Source organism: Eurosta solidaginis, chromosome 5 (genome assembly GCF_040869045.1).
Source record: "Eurosta solidaginis isolate ZX-2024a chromosome 5, ASM4086904v1, whole genome shotgun sequence".
In the NCBI taxonomy this organism is placed as follows: Eukaryota; Metazoa; Arthropoda; class Insecta; order Diptera; family Tephritidae; genus Eurosta; species Eurosta solidaginis.
Window position 1 is genome coordinate 264270025 of NC_090323.1, and position 16213 is coordinate 264286237.

The window sequence follows — 16213 nt, forward strand, 5'->3', positions numbered from 1 at the left end:
CGTTACCTGGAGCAAGGTTGCGTACGGTCACTGGCGAGTATAACCAAGTCCAAGGAGAAGTGGTATGTGAAGTATTAATTGGAGAGGTCATGGTTCTACACAAATTCATTGTGGCGGAGATTGTTGATGAAGTCATATTGGGAGTGGACTTCTTAGTTGACCATGACATCAGGATCGATATGCGGAGGAAGATTATGCGCTATAAGAACCAGGATATACCACTTAACTTTAGTTTGGAGAAAGGGTTCAGCAGTAATCGGGTACTGGTGGAGAAGACTCGACAAAGACCACGAAAGTCAAAGGTAAAGGTTGATGGATCGAATGGGCCAAATAAACCGAAATCAAAAGTACCTGCGAGAGAAACACTGGACTTGACAACTCCTAAATGACGCACAAAAACGAAGGAATGAATTTTCCAGAAAGAATGCGAGGGTAGTTTCGGGCCGGGCGCACTACTGTTGTGAAACGTGGAAACGATACTGATTATGCGAAGCCAATCCGTCAAGCGCAAGCTCTACGCAGTAGTTCATTGGCCAAACAACAGGGTGTGAAAGAACGAACCAGGGTATTGAGTAGTACGATGAAACAAAGGTACGAGGAGAACAATAATTCGAAAGGTTTCTTGGCGGGAGATTTGGTACTGTTATACAACCCTCACCGGCGGAAAGATGTTCCGTCCAAATTTCGGTGCAGTTGGGAAGGCCCGTACAAAGTTGTGAAGAAGATCAGTGACACCATCTACCGCATACAAGCAATTGGGAAACCACGAAGAAGAAGGGTGGTTCATTTGGAGATGCTAGCAGCGTTTCGATCGAGAGATTTGTCTGATCGGGACGATCAGACTTAGGTAGAAGGCAGTGTTACGAATATTAGCAAAACTAAGGGGTGCTGCCATCTCTAAGCCGATGCTAAGCAGCGCCTTGCATGCATATCCATAGATCAATCATTATGTCTACACATACGTAGGTACACGCAGCTGAGAGCAACGCACAAGCACATGCAGATATCTTATCTTAAATTCTCCTTAAGGTATGCAATTGTGATGGTGGAAGTTTCGCTCACACATACAAGCGCATGGGGTATGAGAGAAGCTATAAAAATTATACATCTGTAGTTGGAGCTGAGAAATTTATAACTAACTAAGTAAATTCTGGAAGCGCCTAGAAGATGCCACGAGGAAATCACAGAGTATAAAAGCATCAGCGGTAGAGGCGCTATGGGCAGTTTCAGTTAAGCACGCTATCTGTCGGGCAATAGATGAGTTTCATTTGAGCTATCAATCAGCAAGCTATTCGTTGCAAAGTATAAGTGTTATTGTGAAGTACTTTAATAAAAGCCATTTTTCCATTATTCAATATTGGAGGTATTTATTCAACAGTTTAGCGATACGAACGTTGGCAGAAGATTGCAAATCAGGGGAATTGCAGTAAATTCGTTACAATATATACTATATATATACCACCATATGTATACTATATATACCACCGATCTTTATGATATTTTCAGACAACAATATATGCTATACACCTAAGCATTCATTGAAATTCGAAGCCTCTAGGTCTTAAAATGGGGCAGTAATTACGAAAAGTTTCTTATCTGAACAATCGTTTGTGGGGGATATATGCTATATATACGACCGATCTTATCCATTTTTACAGACAACAATACGTGCAATATACGAAAGTATATGGTGAAGTTTGAAGCTTCAATCTGTTAAATTGAGTAAGATATGACAAAAATCCTCTTTTTCTGAAAAATCGGTTGTAAGGAGGATATATGCTATAGTGGTCCGATCCGGTCAGTTCCGACAAATGTCTAATCGGACACCCAAATACACCCGCTCACCTAATTTTATCAAGATATCTCAAAAATTGAGGGACTAGTTTGCATACAAACAAACAGACGGACAGACGGACATGGCTAAATCAACTCAGCTCTTCATCCTGATTATTTCGGTTTACTTAATGGTGAGTCTATCTATTTTCCTTTAAGGACTTACAATTTTGGGTTTCGTGACGAAATTAATATACCATTTCATTTTCATGAAAGGTATAAAAAACTAATAATTTTGCCCGCGCATAGTTTTCGAATCGAAGAGCTCTGGATCATAGTCGTGCGCTATACCTTCTGAGCGGTTGCATCTGGGAAACTATTTTTATCGGAACCCACCCATGTGCAGAACGATTTAAACTCCCTTGGTGTGACCAGCTGGCGCCAGTTGTCAGAGCGAAGAAGCGACTGGCGCGCCTTGTTGGACGGCCATAACCGTTCAAACGGTTAAGCGCAAATTAAGTAAGTAAGTAAGCTTACATCTGTATTACAAAACATATGTATAAGAAAGTTGTGGTGCAAAAGAATGTGTGAATTGCAGTAATTTTCATAAATAAAACTTTTCGACTTCGATATTAAACAGTAAATTTTAGGTTTTGCTTTTGAACTTGAAGTTTCTGCAAGTTTCTATTTCTATAGTTTTTTAACTTTTTGGTTTGACATGATCATGATTTAGTTTTGGTTAAAGCAATTTTGAGACTTAGAAACTAATTGTTCAAAAATGTTTCAAATTTAAACCGAATAAAATTAAAAACGAATTTATTATCAACAAGTAAAGGTGTCTAAGTTCGGGTGTACATGAACATTATATACTCAGCGAGAGCTTCAATTGTACATTTCATTTCAGATAAATTACTTTGCTACATAACACGTGGCACCGGCCGTTTAAAAAAAATGTCTCCCCATTTCCTCATTTTAGTGTTTAATTTAATGTTATAATTCAATTTAGAAAGTAAAATTCTATTGATACAAAGCTCCTTTTCGCTAAAATATAGCTTGTTATTTTCGTCTACAACCCTTTTAAAAATCTTTTATATAAAAGTGGGCGTGGTCCTTAACCGATTTCGTTAATTTTCCTTCAAAGCATTCCTTATAGTAAAGGCAACCTCTATGCCGAATTTTGTTACGATAGGTTTAACGATTTTTTTAAAATTGATTTTATCACAAGTGGGCGGTGCCACGCCCATTTTAAAAATTTGTTTCAAATTTTTATCAAGAGTCTCAATATCAGTGCACACGTCAAATTTCAACATTCTAGGTGTATTATTTTCTAAATAATCAGGTTTTTTCTGTTTTCCAAAATGTTATATATATAAAAAGTGGACGTGGTTATCATCTGATTTCGCTCATTTTCACTGCCAATCTATTCTGGGCACAAATAAGCTCGGGTACCCAATTTAGTGAAGATATCTCGATATTTACTCAATTTATCGTGTTAACGGGCAGACGGACAGACGGACGGACGGACATGGCTCAATCAAATTTTTTTTCGATACTGATGGTTTTGATATATGGAAGTCTATATCTATCTCGATTCCTTTATACCTGTACAACCAACCGTTATCCAATCAAAGTTAATATACTCTGTGTGCAAAGCACTCTGAGTATAAAAATGGGTTAAAATTTAAGCTAAAGTTTTGAGCTGTGTAGGTTTTGTAATGCGAATGAAGGAGCTTAAACGGCTAAGCGCCAAACAAGTAAGTAAGTGTGATTTGATACTTTGGAAGTATTAGTCATGCATGTCATCTAAGGATTTGACCTCGGACTTGCCAGTGGCATTTAGACTACTTAAATACCTCAGACGTAAGGGACTAAATCAGATAGGTGGCGCCCGGTAAGATATATTTAAAGATTTCGTGCCAAACGGGATAATCTTGTATTAAATTTTTAACAAACATATCGATGAGCTCTAAATTTGAAATCTTTCTCACCGCGACAATCCAAAAAAAAAAAAAAAGAACGAGAAAAAAATTACGCTATGTTCCGTACGGATCGAGATTATTAAAAAGTTGATACTAGGTTTAGAACCTCGGTATCAATTTATTAAGGCATACATTTAAGCTATAGATTTTAGAACTGCGTTTCACCACTGGAACCACTTTGATTAACAATTACTAAACGCCTATGTAGATTTGAAATATTAAACGTCCTGTAGTGGCGCTATTTTTTTAAAATCTCAAAATCAAAATTCAGCAACATTAAGTCTGTGTTAAAGGACAAGTCTTCCACTGCTCCCTGATTTATTAATTTAAAGGAAGTACTGGAAATTTTTGTAAATTGCTCTTTTTTCACGGATCCAAACCGTTATTTCTTATATAATAAGAGTCCTTAAGAAAAATTTGTAATTTTTTATTACCTATGAAATTATCAAAACTGAACTTTTACTTTATAAGTCCGAAAATAAAAGTTAAATCCGGACCTTTATTTTTTAATGACATAATAAAAGTCTGGCCCTATAACTATAAAAAGTTTCATCCACATGAAACGATATTCTTTCGTACAGAAGCCTTCTTGCTTCAACAGAAAGCGGTGTATCGAATTTCAGGGCAATATCTCAATTGTAACAAAATTTGTGGTAAAAAAATAGGTGAATATTTACTATGAAAATGAGTTTGAGTTTTTCTATGACAAATTCTGATATTAGTAACAACAACTTTCAAATGATCATTAAGGTTTCAAATCTAGATATTTAGAAGAATCTGTTGGTTAAAAATTTGTTTCATTTGGATATTCCATAATTTTAGGGTCGGAATTTTATTCAGTCCTTAAAAAATAAAAGGCCGAACTAAATTTTATATGTGAAATTTTTTGAAAAAAAGTTCGAAAAATAAAACGGATACATGTTTCGGGCTAAAACTATGCCCGGGATATCATAAAATGTCACAGACAACTTTTTGACATGAACTTTTTCGACCCAAAATAAACAAGTAAGGAAGGTTAAGTTCGGGTGTAACCGAACATTACATACTCAGTTGAGAGCTGTGGTGACAACATAAGGGAAAATAACCATGTACAAAAATGAACCGAGGGTAACCCTGGAATGTGTTTGCATGACATGTGTATCAAATGAAAGATATTAAAGAGTATTTTATGAGGGAGTAGGCCATAGTTCTATAGGTGGACGCCATTTAGGGATATCGCCATAAAGGTGAACAAGGGCTGACTCTAGAATTTGTTTGTACGATATGGGTATCAAATTAAAGGTATTAATGAGGGTTTTAAAAGGGAGTGGTGGTAGTTGTATATGTGAAAGCGTTTTCCAGATATCGACCAAAATGAGGACCAGGGTGACCCAGAACATCATCTGTCGGATACCGCTAATTTATTTATATATATAATACCACGAACAGTATTCCTGCCAAAATTTCAAGGGTTTTTTATTTCGCCCTGCAGAACTTTTTCATTTTCTTCCACTTAATATGGTAAGTGTCACACCCGTTTTACAAAGTTTTTTTCTAAAGTTATATTTTACGTGAATAAACCAATCCAGTTACCATGTTTCATCCCTTTTTTCATATTTGGTATAGAATTATGGCATTTTTTTCATTTCTCGTAATTTTCGATATCGAAAAAGTGGGCGTGGTCATAGTCAGATTTCGGCCATTTTTTATACCAATACAAAGTGAGTTCAAATAAGTACGTGAACTGAGTTTAGTAAAGATATATCGATTTTTGCTCAAGTTATCGTATTAACGGCCGAGCGGAAGGACAGACGGCAGACTGTGTATTCAAACCGGGCGTGGCTTCAACCCATTTTGCCCTTTTTCACAGAAAACAGTTATCGTCTTAGAATCTAAGCCCCTACCAAATTTGTCAAGGATTGGTAAATTTTTGTTCGACTTATGGCATTAAAAGTATCCTAGACAAATCAAATTAAAAAGGGCGGAGCCACGCCCATTTTGAAATTTTCTTTTATTTTTGTATTTTGTTGCACCATATCATTACTGGAGTTAAATCTTGACATAATTTACTTATATACTGTAAAGATATTAAATTTTTTGTTAAAATTTGACTTAAAAAAAATTTTTTTTTTTAAAGTGGGCGCGGTCGTACTCTGATTTTGATAATTTTTATTAAGCATACATATAGTAATAGGAGTAACGTTCCTGCCAAATTTCATCATGATATCTCCAACGACTGCGAAATTACAGCTTGAAAAACTTTTAAATTACCTTCTTTTAAAAGTGGGCGGTGCCACGCCCTTTGTCCAAGATTTTACTAATTTTCTATTCTGCGTTATAAGTTCAACTCACCAACCAAGTTTCATTGCTTTATCCGTCTTTGGTAATGAATTATCGTACTTTTTTATCGCACGGTTTTTCGAAATTTTCGATATCGAAAAAGTGGGCGTGGTTATAGTCCGATATCGTTCATTTTAAATAGCGATCTGAGATGAGTGCTCAGGAACCTACGTACCAAATTTCATCAAGATACCTCAAAATTTACCCAAGTTATCGTGTTAACGGGCGGACGGACGGACGGACATGGCTCAATCAAATTTTTTTTCGATCCTGATGATTTTGATATATGGAAGTCTATATCTATATCGATTCCTTTATACCTGTACAACCAACCGTTATCCAATCAAAGTTAATATACTCTGTGAGCTCTGCTCAACTGAGTATAAAAAATAAATATTGAAATTGATTCCTGCTTTATTTTAATTTTCTATCATAATTGTGCCATAACTCAACCCAACTTGAAGTTTTTTTTTTGCAATTAACAAATTTTAAACAAATGAATGACTTTATAAGAAAATTCAAAGCTACAAATTATTTCACTTTTAAGAATTCTCTCACCAACCACATGGTGTCTACTCGCAGCTACGTAATAAGGAAGATGCAACAAATCATTAAATAATATTATTATGAAATTGTATGTTTGTTCGCGACATACCTTTTCGTGTCGTCCTTGTCGTCACTCTCGTCCTCCATTTTAAAATGCGTTAAGTAATCCAATTTCAATATGGCGGCTGCTACACCAACGAAGTTATCGCAGTGACGAACGAAAACACGATGAGGCCGAAAAAATTTTCCGCTGTCTCAAGTGAATTACATAGAAAATTGCGTGGGGGGTTTTTTTATTTTTTCTTACAATAATTTTGCTTTAACGGAAACTTCTTTGGATTTATCTACTTTTGTTTTTTTAATAAAACTAAACACTGAGTAAATGCAAATTAATTGATTTTCACACACTTTTTGCTTTCTTTATGTAACTGATTTTATTTTTTCACTGCTATCGTAGAATTTCAAAGTATTATGTAACTTTTTACAGCTTTTTTCTTTTTATAAATTTTTCGTTAAACTTATTTTTCCAAACTTGCATTTGTTTAAGTTATATCCACTTTGAAAAAAATCTCCAATTCGTTTTTCGCGAACATTTTTCTTGACGTCAGCACTAACTTTAGGGAGATGAAAAAATTTATTATAAACGTGGCATATGTTTTTTTTTTTTGTGTAGTCAACGCAAAAAATCGATGGTTTAATCTTTTTTAATATTCTGCTTTACGAATAATTTTTTATTTAAATCTTTCAATCAATATTAAAAATTTCATTGTATTTTTTCACTTTTTTCACAATTTCGATATCGCTTTTTCCATCTGCCGTATTTTGACCGAATGCAACAAGTGTAAAGTTAAATCTGTTCGGCTTTGACTCAGACGACTCCACAAATTGTCCTTAACTCAAATACATACACAAATTCAATAGAACGCACTCAAACATTGCCATCATACACTAAACCATTGGCATTTGCAAAATTTTGATCATTGCAACCTTGCGAAATCCCCTAACAAAGAATGCACCTACATTCACACATACGCACATGCATTCGCACACATCTTCCTTGCTACTATTCATTATGTTTATCCGCCTGCGAGTATGCTACGTTTGTGCAAATTACGTAAAAGCCATTGACCAATGCGCATGCTTAGCTTTGTGCCGCCACATGCCCATTAGGAAATCGTGTACTGCCAATCACCAATGAGTGCAGCAATGAATCTTCAACCCTTAAAGCAGACATAAGGAATTTCAAAATGCTACATACACCCTTACATGTATGTATTTATTGGAACAAACATGCATACGCACGCGATTGTTGTCTGTTTAGCACTCACATACATTGGTTAGTACATATGAACCCACCTCTGCATATTTACATGCACAACTGAAAAGCACTACTTACCTTTACTCGTCATGTTGCAAAAATGTATGTGTTTGTAAATTGACAAAAATTAACGGTAGCTCAGCTGTATCCTCCTTCCTCATATCATTCACTGCCATTCAATGGAAGTTTGTGTATTTTTGCGCTCAATTAGTTCGTTTTCACTACCAACAACAAATACAACAATCATACGTAAAATTGCATGAATATTAGCTTTTGTACGTCTGATAGCAGCTGAGCCCAAGTGTTATAATGTGCCTTTGTGTGTGTCTGTGGCGCCAAGGTTATTATGATGTTAAATTTAGCATCAGTTGCATAATTTGAATTATGAAATATCATTTGATTTGATTTAATTGTATAATAATATATATTTTCTAATATATACATAAGTGAGTATGGTATGAGAGGGAAATTAAATTTGTGAGTAAAAAATTTAAAAAATGTTTTTTATTGTAGTGCGATAAAAATTTACGGGATAAAGCGGGGCTTTCTTTAAATCTTGGTACTGAAAATTACAATAAGGCAATCTCTCAAAATCCTCATGTATTATGTAAGCGTCTTAAGTTCACCAACTCGATCAGGATCTATATTTTGAAGAGCACGCAGCCGCAATTGTTCCGAAAATCCAGAGCCGTAATAAAATCCTCAAATCCCTTGCTGGCAGTACTTGGGGAAAAGACAAAGAAACGCTCATTACCACATACAAAGCAACTGGCCAGCCGCTTGCGTGCTACGCGTCCCGTATATGGTCGCCAAGCCTAAAAACTACCCACTGGAAGAAGCTACAGGCCTGCCAAAATACTGCGCTCAGAACCGCCACGGGCTGTCTTCTTATGTCCCCAGAACACCATCTACATAATGAGGCGAGAATACTCCTCCTCATGGAGAGAAATGAGATGCTAACCAAACTGTTCCTGTTGAATACCCAGAAACCTGGGCATCCCAACAGACATCTGATTGATGAGCCAGCACCGCCTAGGGACTTAAGGAGTCATCTCCGTGAGCATTTTGAGGAAATACGGAACCTGAGAACTCAGCTGTATTAAGCAAGAAAACACAAGCAGGTCCTTTGTGAACTCCACAAACAGGTGTCGGACCTTTATGCCGGGAATTGCCCGGTGAATCCAGTACTCAGGGAACAGTACCCAAAACTTGCGGAAGAGGATCGGATACTCCCAAGGGAAACGCGAGTCACTCTGGCTCAACTTCGTTCTGGATACTGTAACAGGTTAAACTCTTACATATCCAGAATCAACCCCGACATACAAAATGTATGCCCCGCTTGCAATGACACCAACCAACTCTTTAATTGTAATGTGGAACCAACGCCTCTAACACCCCTTTCATCATGGCCCACCCCTGTCGGAACAGCAAGTTTCCTTGGACTCCCGTTAGAGGATATTGATGACAATTTGTGATCGGTAGCAGCTATTAGGTGGGGCGAAACATTGCTACAACAACAACAACCAACCAACTCGAAAAAACAACTTTAAAGCCTTGTATAACAAATTTTTACAAAGTCTGCTCAAATTTAGGCATGCAATTTATTTATTTACGTTTAAAATTTTCAACTCTTAATGCGCAGCCCGCATTTAATACTTTTAGTGCATTTTGCCCAAAATGTGGCTTTAAGTTTCGCATTTTTCATACAAATTTTGAAATTAAAATGCGACTTAATACGTCCGAACAAATTCACAAGGAGTTGCAATTTTTCTTCTCACTTCTCACATCTACTGTCATTCTTTGCTTGTTTACAATTTCTTTATATTTGGAAATAAGCGCCCCTGTTTTATTTTTCTACAATAATTTTGTATTTGAAATAATAACAATATTATTGTGGATGCATAATGTGTGATTTAATATATTGAACCATAAACAGGCAAAGTTCGTGGTCACACAAATGCCATTACACGTGTAAAAAGCAATCAAAAGCTGCTGCATACAGTGCTGGCCATCGTTGCTCAACCAGTCGTGCGTTAAAGAGGTCATTATAGAGTGAGTTAAGTTTATTTACAGCATTACTACTTTTGACGCCATCGTGTCGAAAACGCTCGTATTCGTCCATTTGTAGCATGATTAGCAAGGCAAATTCAGTACCAGGTGTTGTTATCACAACAGCTGATTACTTCTTCTTGATTATTATTTTTCTATACAGCGCCTTGTACTTTAATATGTCAGTTAATCGAAATCAATTAAAATTTTCTTTTGACTTGAGATTCTTCTTTGAATTGACATTCTTCTGCTCGGCGAATTCAACGAACGTAGTATTTCCACCAAACCCAATAATCCGAAAGCGAAAACTAAAAAATTAAGTTCTGCCAAGCGATATTTTGCATGAAAGTGCTGGCTAACATAGAGTTTGGGTTTGGTGGAAATACTACGATTCCACCATGAAAGTGTCTAAAAAGCTTACTCAAATGAACATTTAGCTTACAAAGCATTTATTTTCTCTTTACTATTATTCATTTGAAAGTATACTAAAAAAAAAAGCAAAGTCCTAAAATTCCTGAAAACGAAGAAAAATTGTATTGATTTTGTGCCATAGGAACGTCTCTCTTAATCTAGACAAATAATTATCTAAAAACCTAAGATTTTTTTTCCTTGGTTATAAGAATAATTTGTTTGAAAATAGAGAAAATTGTATAAAAAGTTTAAAAATTTAATTGTGTAACTATCACATGAAGGGTTTATAAATGTAAACTTATAAAAAATTTTAAAAGAAAGCTGGGTAAAAATATTTTTTCTACAGCTATTTTCAAATGAACTTTTTTCTTTTAAATGGTTAAAATAATAAAAACTAATACGTAACAATGTAAGAAATGCTACGCAAGTAGCCTAGATAAATACCCTTCAAAAAAGGCGAGTACTCCATAAATAGTGTAAGGAATACTCCTTTAGGAGTATAGGAGTGTTCCAAATCTAATCTGTATTCATACAAAAAATATACTCCAATTAACATTGCGATGTCCTAGGAGTGGAGTAGGTGATCCCACTCTCGCTTTGTTTGTGAGTATTCCATAGATTACATACGTGAGAGTACTTTCCAAAGTACTTTCACTGTAGTACTCCATGGAGCACCCACAGAGGATCATATGCCATAGTACTAAAGAGGAATTGTGTCGGAAAGAATTATCGGAGTGAATTTAAAATGAAAGTAAATGAAGAGGGGCAATACAACTTATATAGTTTATACTATGAATATTCTTATGTTATTTAGCATTTGCGTGAATAACCCTGCAAAAATTGTTGGATTACGTGTTCCATGTTCTTCATGTTGGAGTACTCTAACAATACTCCTTTGCAATACGTTTGCGGACCACCATCAGCCGATCATTGCTTGTATTTTAACGACCGTGATCACGACACGATGACGATCGAACACGATGACGATCGAACAGAGTTGCCAAAATTAAAATATTACATACAAATAACTGATAATAAAATTTTACTATGGCTACTCTGATAAAATGCAACCGCGCACTGGTTTTATGTATACATACTATAGTATAGAGAAATATTCGTTTCTTTATTCACGCAAATGCTAAATAACATAAGAATATTCGTAGTAAAAAATATAAAAGTTGTATTCCCCTCTTCATTTACTTTCATTATAAATTAAATTCACTCCGATAATTCTTTCCCACACAATTCCTCTTTAGTACTTTGGCATATGATCCTCTGTGGGTGCTCCATGGAGTACTACAGTGAAAGTACTTTGGAAAGTACTCTCACGTATGTACTCTATGGAATACTCCTAAACAAAGCGAGAGTGGGATCACCTACTCCTCTCCTAGGACATCGCAATTTTAATTGGAGCACATTTTTTGTATGAATACAGATTAGTTTTGGAACACTTCTATACTCCCAAAGGACTATTCCTTACATTATTTATGGAGTACTCGCGTTTTTGAAGGGAAAGAAACTAATATTTCTCTATACTATAGTATGTATACATAAAACCAGTGCGCGGTTGCATTTTATCAGAGTAGCCATAGTAAAATTTTATTATCAGTTATTTGTATGTAATATTTTACTTTTGGCAACTCTGTTCGATCGTCATCGTGTTCGATCGTCATCGTGTCGTGATCACGGTCGTAAAAAAACGAGCAATGATCGGTTGATGGTGGTCCGCAAATACATTGCAAAGGAGTATTGTTAGAGTACTCCAACATGAAGAAAATGGAACACGTAATCCAACAATTTTTGCAGGGTATTTGTGCATTAGCCGTGTTTTTTTCCCACACGTATACGTTTACGTCTGCGCGTGAAAAAAACGCGTATCCTCGCTTAGATAATTCTTAGGAGACCCATCTAGCGGCAGTGGTTACATAACTACAGCTACAGCACAGGGTGTACCGAAAAGCGGAGACCCAACCCTCTGGTGGCCATAGGGTATAAGATATAGCTGAATCCGTTGCGGTGAATTGTGGACACACATAGAATACATAGAATTAGTGTAGATGGTGAAACAAAGACACATATTTCAGTTACATCTGAGTATAATGCGTATTGGAATTTAGTAGGACAAATTTTATGGGCAGCAATTTCAGAGGTGTATTTAAAGTTTGTCGCTTAGCAGTCCATATAAAGTTTAAGCGTAAACGTATATAGAAGTAAAAAAAACACTGCTATTAATAGTAAATTGTTATTTTAAATACTACATATGGACTGCTGCCCCTAAAACGCTCTATCAAGAAAACTCTTGCTGAATTTGTTTCAAAAATATTTTAAATATGTACGTTTTAACGTTAGATGTGGCCTTTATGAAAAAAATTTAAATATGGCGTTCTTCAATCGGTTCAATACAGCCTCCGTCTCCTTTAATTTTCTCGACGTTACGTGACTCAAATTAGTAGGTTAGATTGAGTTAGCTGCCCGAAGGCACACTTAGCCAAGTGATATTAGGCGCATTGTGATACCACGAAAAAACACCATTAACTTTCCTCTACGAACCATTTTGATGACCTGATAAAAGCTACCAGGTCGTTGACGTCATGCTACACAACCTGTATCAGATTATCTGGAAATGGAGCAGCCAGAAATCGCTGCCTTTCTCCGCTTACTGCCGGACAGTTGCAGTTGCCTCTTTACAACTCTTGCAGCATCGACGATAAGGCGCTCCAAACCTTTCTGCATTCCTACATATAAAGCAATGTCCAGTTAGTGCCCCCACAAGTGTGGAAATTGTATCCCTACTTAGGTTGTACACGTGACGGGATCTTTTGGGATCCCATTTTGGCCAGGTTTCCTTCGCTTTTCGACACCCCGGTGTTTGTAGGCATCTTTCGTCGGCTTGATGTTGGATGTGTTCTTTTAGCATTAGCTTGCACGTGGACCGTGGCATACCTAAGCGTTCTTGGCCGGGAAGTATATGCTTGGTTGTCCCAAGCCTAGCGAGTTCATCTGCAATGCAGTGCATACAGCCGCCTATTCTTAATTTGCAGCAAATAGTTATCTGTATTAAATTAATTTAAAATTAAATAACCTTTAATTAAAGTGGCAGGTGCCTGTTATACAACAATGCATATGTAATTTGCCACATTATGTAATTAAAAGTTATTAAATATATAGTACGCGTGCTTGTTAAGATACATTATTAAGTACAATTTAATTATAATCGTAGCTTACTTGAATCTCAGACTAATGACAGTGTACTACAATGTTTACCACAACATGAAGTTCAGTAAACTACGAACAAGCAAACTGATTGATATTTGGTAATTCACAAATAAAAGGGAAACTAATCGACTGGAACAAAATAAGTAAATTTTTATTTAACAAGTAAGGAAGGCTAAGTTCGGGTGTAACCGAACATTACATACTCAGCTGAGAGCAATGGAGACAAAATAAGGGAAAATCACCATGTAGGAAAATGAACCTAGGGTAACCCTGGAATGTGTTTGTATGATATGTGTAACAAATGAAAGGTGCTAATGAGTATTTTAAAAGGGAGTGGCCCTTAGTTGTATATGTGAAGGCGTTTTCGAGATATTGGCCAAAATGTGGAACAGGGTGACCCAGAACATCATCTGTCGCGTGCCGTTAATTTATTTATATATGTAATACCACGAACAGTATTCCTGCCAAGATTCCAAGGGCTTTTGATTTCGCCCTGCCGAACTTTTTCATTTTCTTCTAATTAATATGGTAAGTGTCACACCCATTTTGCAAAGTTTTTTTCTAAAGTTATATTTTGCGTCAATAAAGCAATCCATGCTTAGGTGTACCATGTTTCATCCCTTTTTTCGTTTTTGGCATAGAATGGCATTTCTTTCATTTTTCCTAACTTTCGATATCGAAAAAGTGGGCGTGGTCATAGTCGGATTTTGGCCTATTTTACACAAATACAAAGTGAGTTCAGATAAGTACGTGAACTGAGTTTAATAAAGATATATCGATTTTTGCTCAAGTTATCGTGTAAACGGCCGAGCGGAAGGACAGACGGTCGACTGTGTATAAAAACTGGGCGTGGCTTCAAACCGATTTTGCCTTTTTTCACACAAAACAGTTATCGTCCTAGAATCTAAGCCCCAACAAATTTCACAAGGATTGGTAAATTTTTGTTCGACTTATGGCATTAAAAGTATCCCAGACAAATTAAATGAAAAAGGGCGGAGCCACGCCCATTTTGAAATTTTCTTTTAATTTTTCATTTTGTTGCACCATATCATTACTGGAGTCGAATGCTGACAAAATTTACTTAATTATAAAATTATCTTCTTTTAAAAGTGGGCGGTGCTACGCCCATTGTCCAAAATTTTACCAATTTTCTATTCTGCGTCAAGTTCAACTCACCTACCAAGTTTCATCGCTTCATCTCTCTTTGGTAATGAATTTTCGCACTTTTTCGGTTTTTCGAAATTTTCGATATCGAAAAGTGGGTGTGGTTATGGTCCGATATCGTTTATTTTAAATCGCGATCTGAGATGAGTGCCCAGGAACATACGTACCAAATTTCACCAAGATACCTCAAAATTTACTCAAGTTATCGTGCTAATGGACGGACGGACGGACGTACGGATGGACGGACATGGCTCAATCAATTTTTTTTTTTCGATACTGATGATTTTGATATATGGAAGTCCATATCTATCTCGATTCCTTTATACTTGTACAACCAACCGTTATCCAATCAAAGTTAATATACTCTGTGAGCTCTGCTCAACTGAGTATACAAATTTATTGATGCTAAAATTCAACAAGACTTCCTCTTTGTTAACGAAATATTTTCTGTTGATTTTCGGTCCATAAAGTCGTCCTTTTTTACTACACTGAGAAAAAAACAAAAATCCTAGAAACAGTAAAATAGCTATTAAATTGAAAAAAAAAAAATATTGGATTGATTTTGCGCCATAGAAATTCTTCCTTCAATCTTGACAAATTTATTTTAATTAAAAAAATGTTGTCTTCTTTGGTTGTGGGATAAGTTTTCTTAAAAACAGATAAATTTGTATTATGGCTGTGGATTTCGGTCCTCGACTTCACATTAAGCGTTACATTGAAACTGAAAGAAAATTGTGTTAAGAAATTTTTTCCTCATTTTAGGGAAGTGTTGGTTTTCCGAGTGGATGTATGTATGTTTTGAATAAGAATTGGACTGTAACATTAATTTTGTAAACACTGCGATTCATATTCTAATTGATATCTGGAAAGAGACATTCTGTTGGAAGAGAGAGGGAGACTTCATATCGCATGCTACGTCAGTCATCGTGAAGTTGAGATACTCATAACTTAAGCTAAGGCCACACTGAGCTGCACTACACTGCGCTTCAAAATATTATTTGCATGTATTCTTATGGAACAATTCACACCTAGCGGCAGCAGCACTACGCGACGCGGCCATGAGCGGCAATGTTGATCAAATAGGCAAAAAAGTGAAGCGCCGCTGCCGCTACATGTCCCGCCGCTAAGTGTGCACGCACCTTTAATCTTAACATTACAAATCGCATTGTCTAACCTGGGTCGATTTGTATGGACGAAAGTTAACCGATATCGCGCCATCGATTTTTCGACAGGATTTGGGCTTAGGAAAAAAGGTTCAGCCCAAAAAAATAGTTTTCGAGCCTGCGAAAAAACCCAAATTTTTTTGTTTTCAAAAAAATGTTGTAAAAACGTTGGCAATAACGGTTTTTTGAAAAAAAAAAAAAATTATATATATATTTTGGGTTTTGGGGAGTGTTTTGGTCGAAAAATTGACCCTTTCGCCATTTTTTTTTGCAGG

General features: G+C 36.1%; 1 protein-coding gene across 2 annotated transcripts in view; it reads right to left on the minus strand.

The window, feature by feature from the left end:
• Clk (circadian locomoter output cycles kaput protein Clock) overlaps positions 1 to 16213 on the minus strand; it is an 81546-nt gene that overhangs the window by 27935 nt on the left and 37398 nt on the right. For both annotated transcript variants that reach the window (XM_067790245.1, XM_067790244.1), the window contains exon 2: positions 6727 to 7507. Coding sequence is in view for 1 of the 2 variants with exons in the window: in XM_067790244.1 (XP_067646345.1) it covers positions 6727 to 6764 (38 nt within the window). In the remaining variant the exon portion in view is untranslated. The remainder of the gene's footprint in view (positions 1 to 6726; positions 7508 to 16213) is intronic.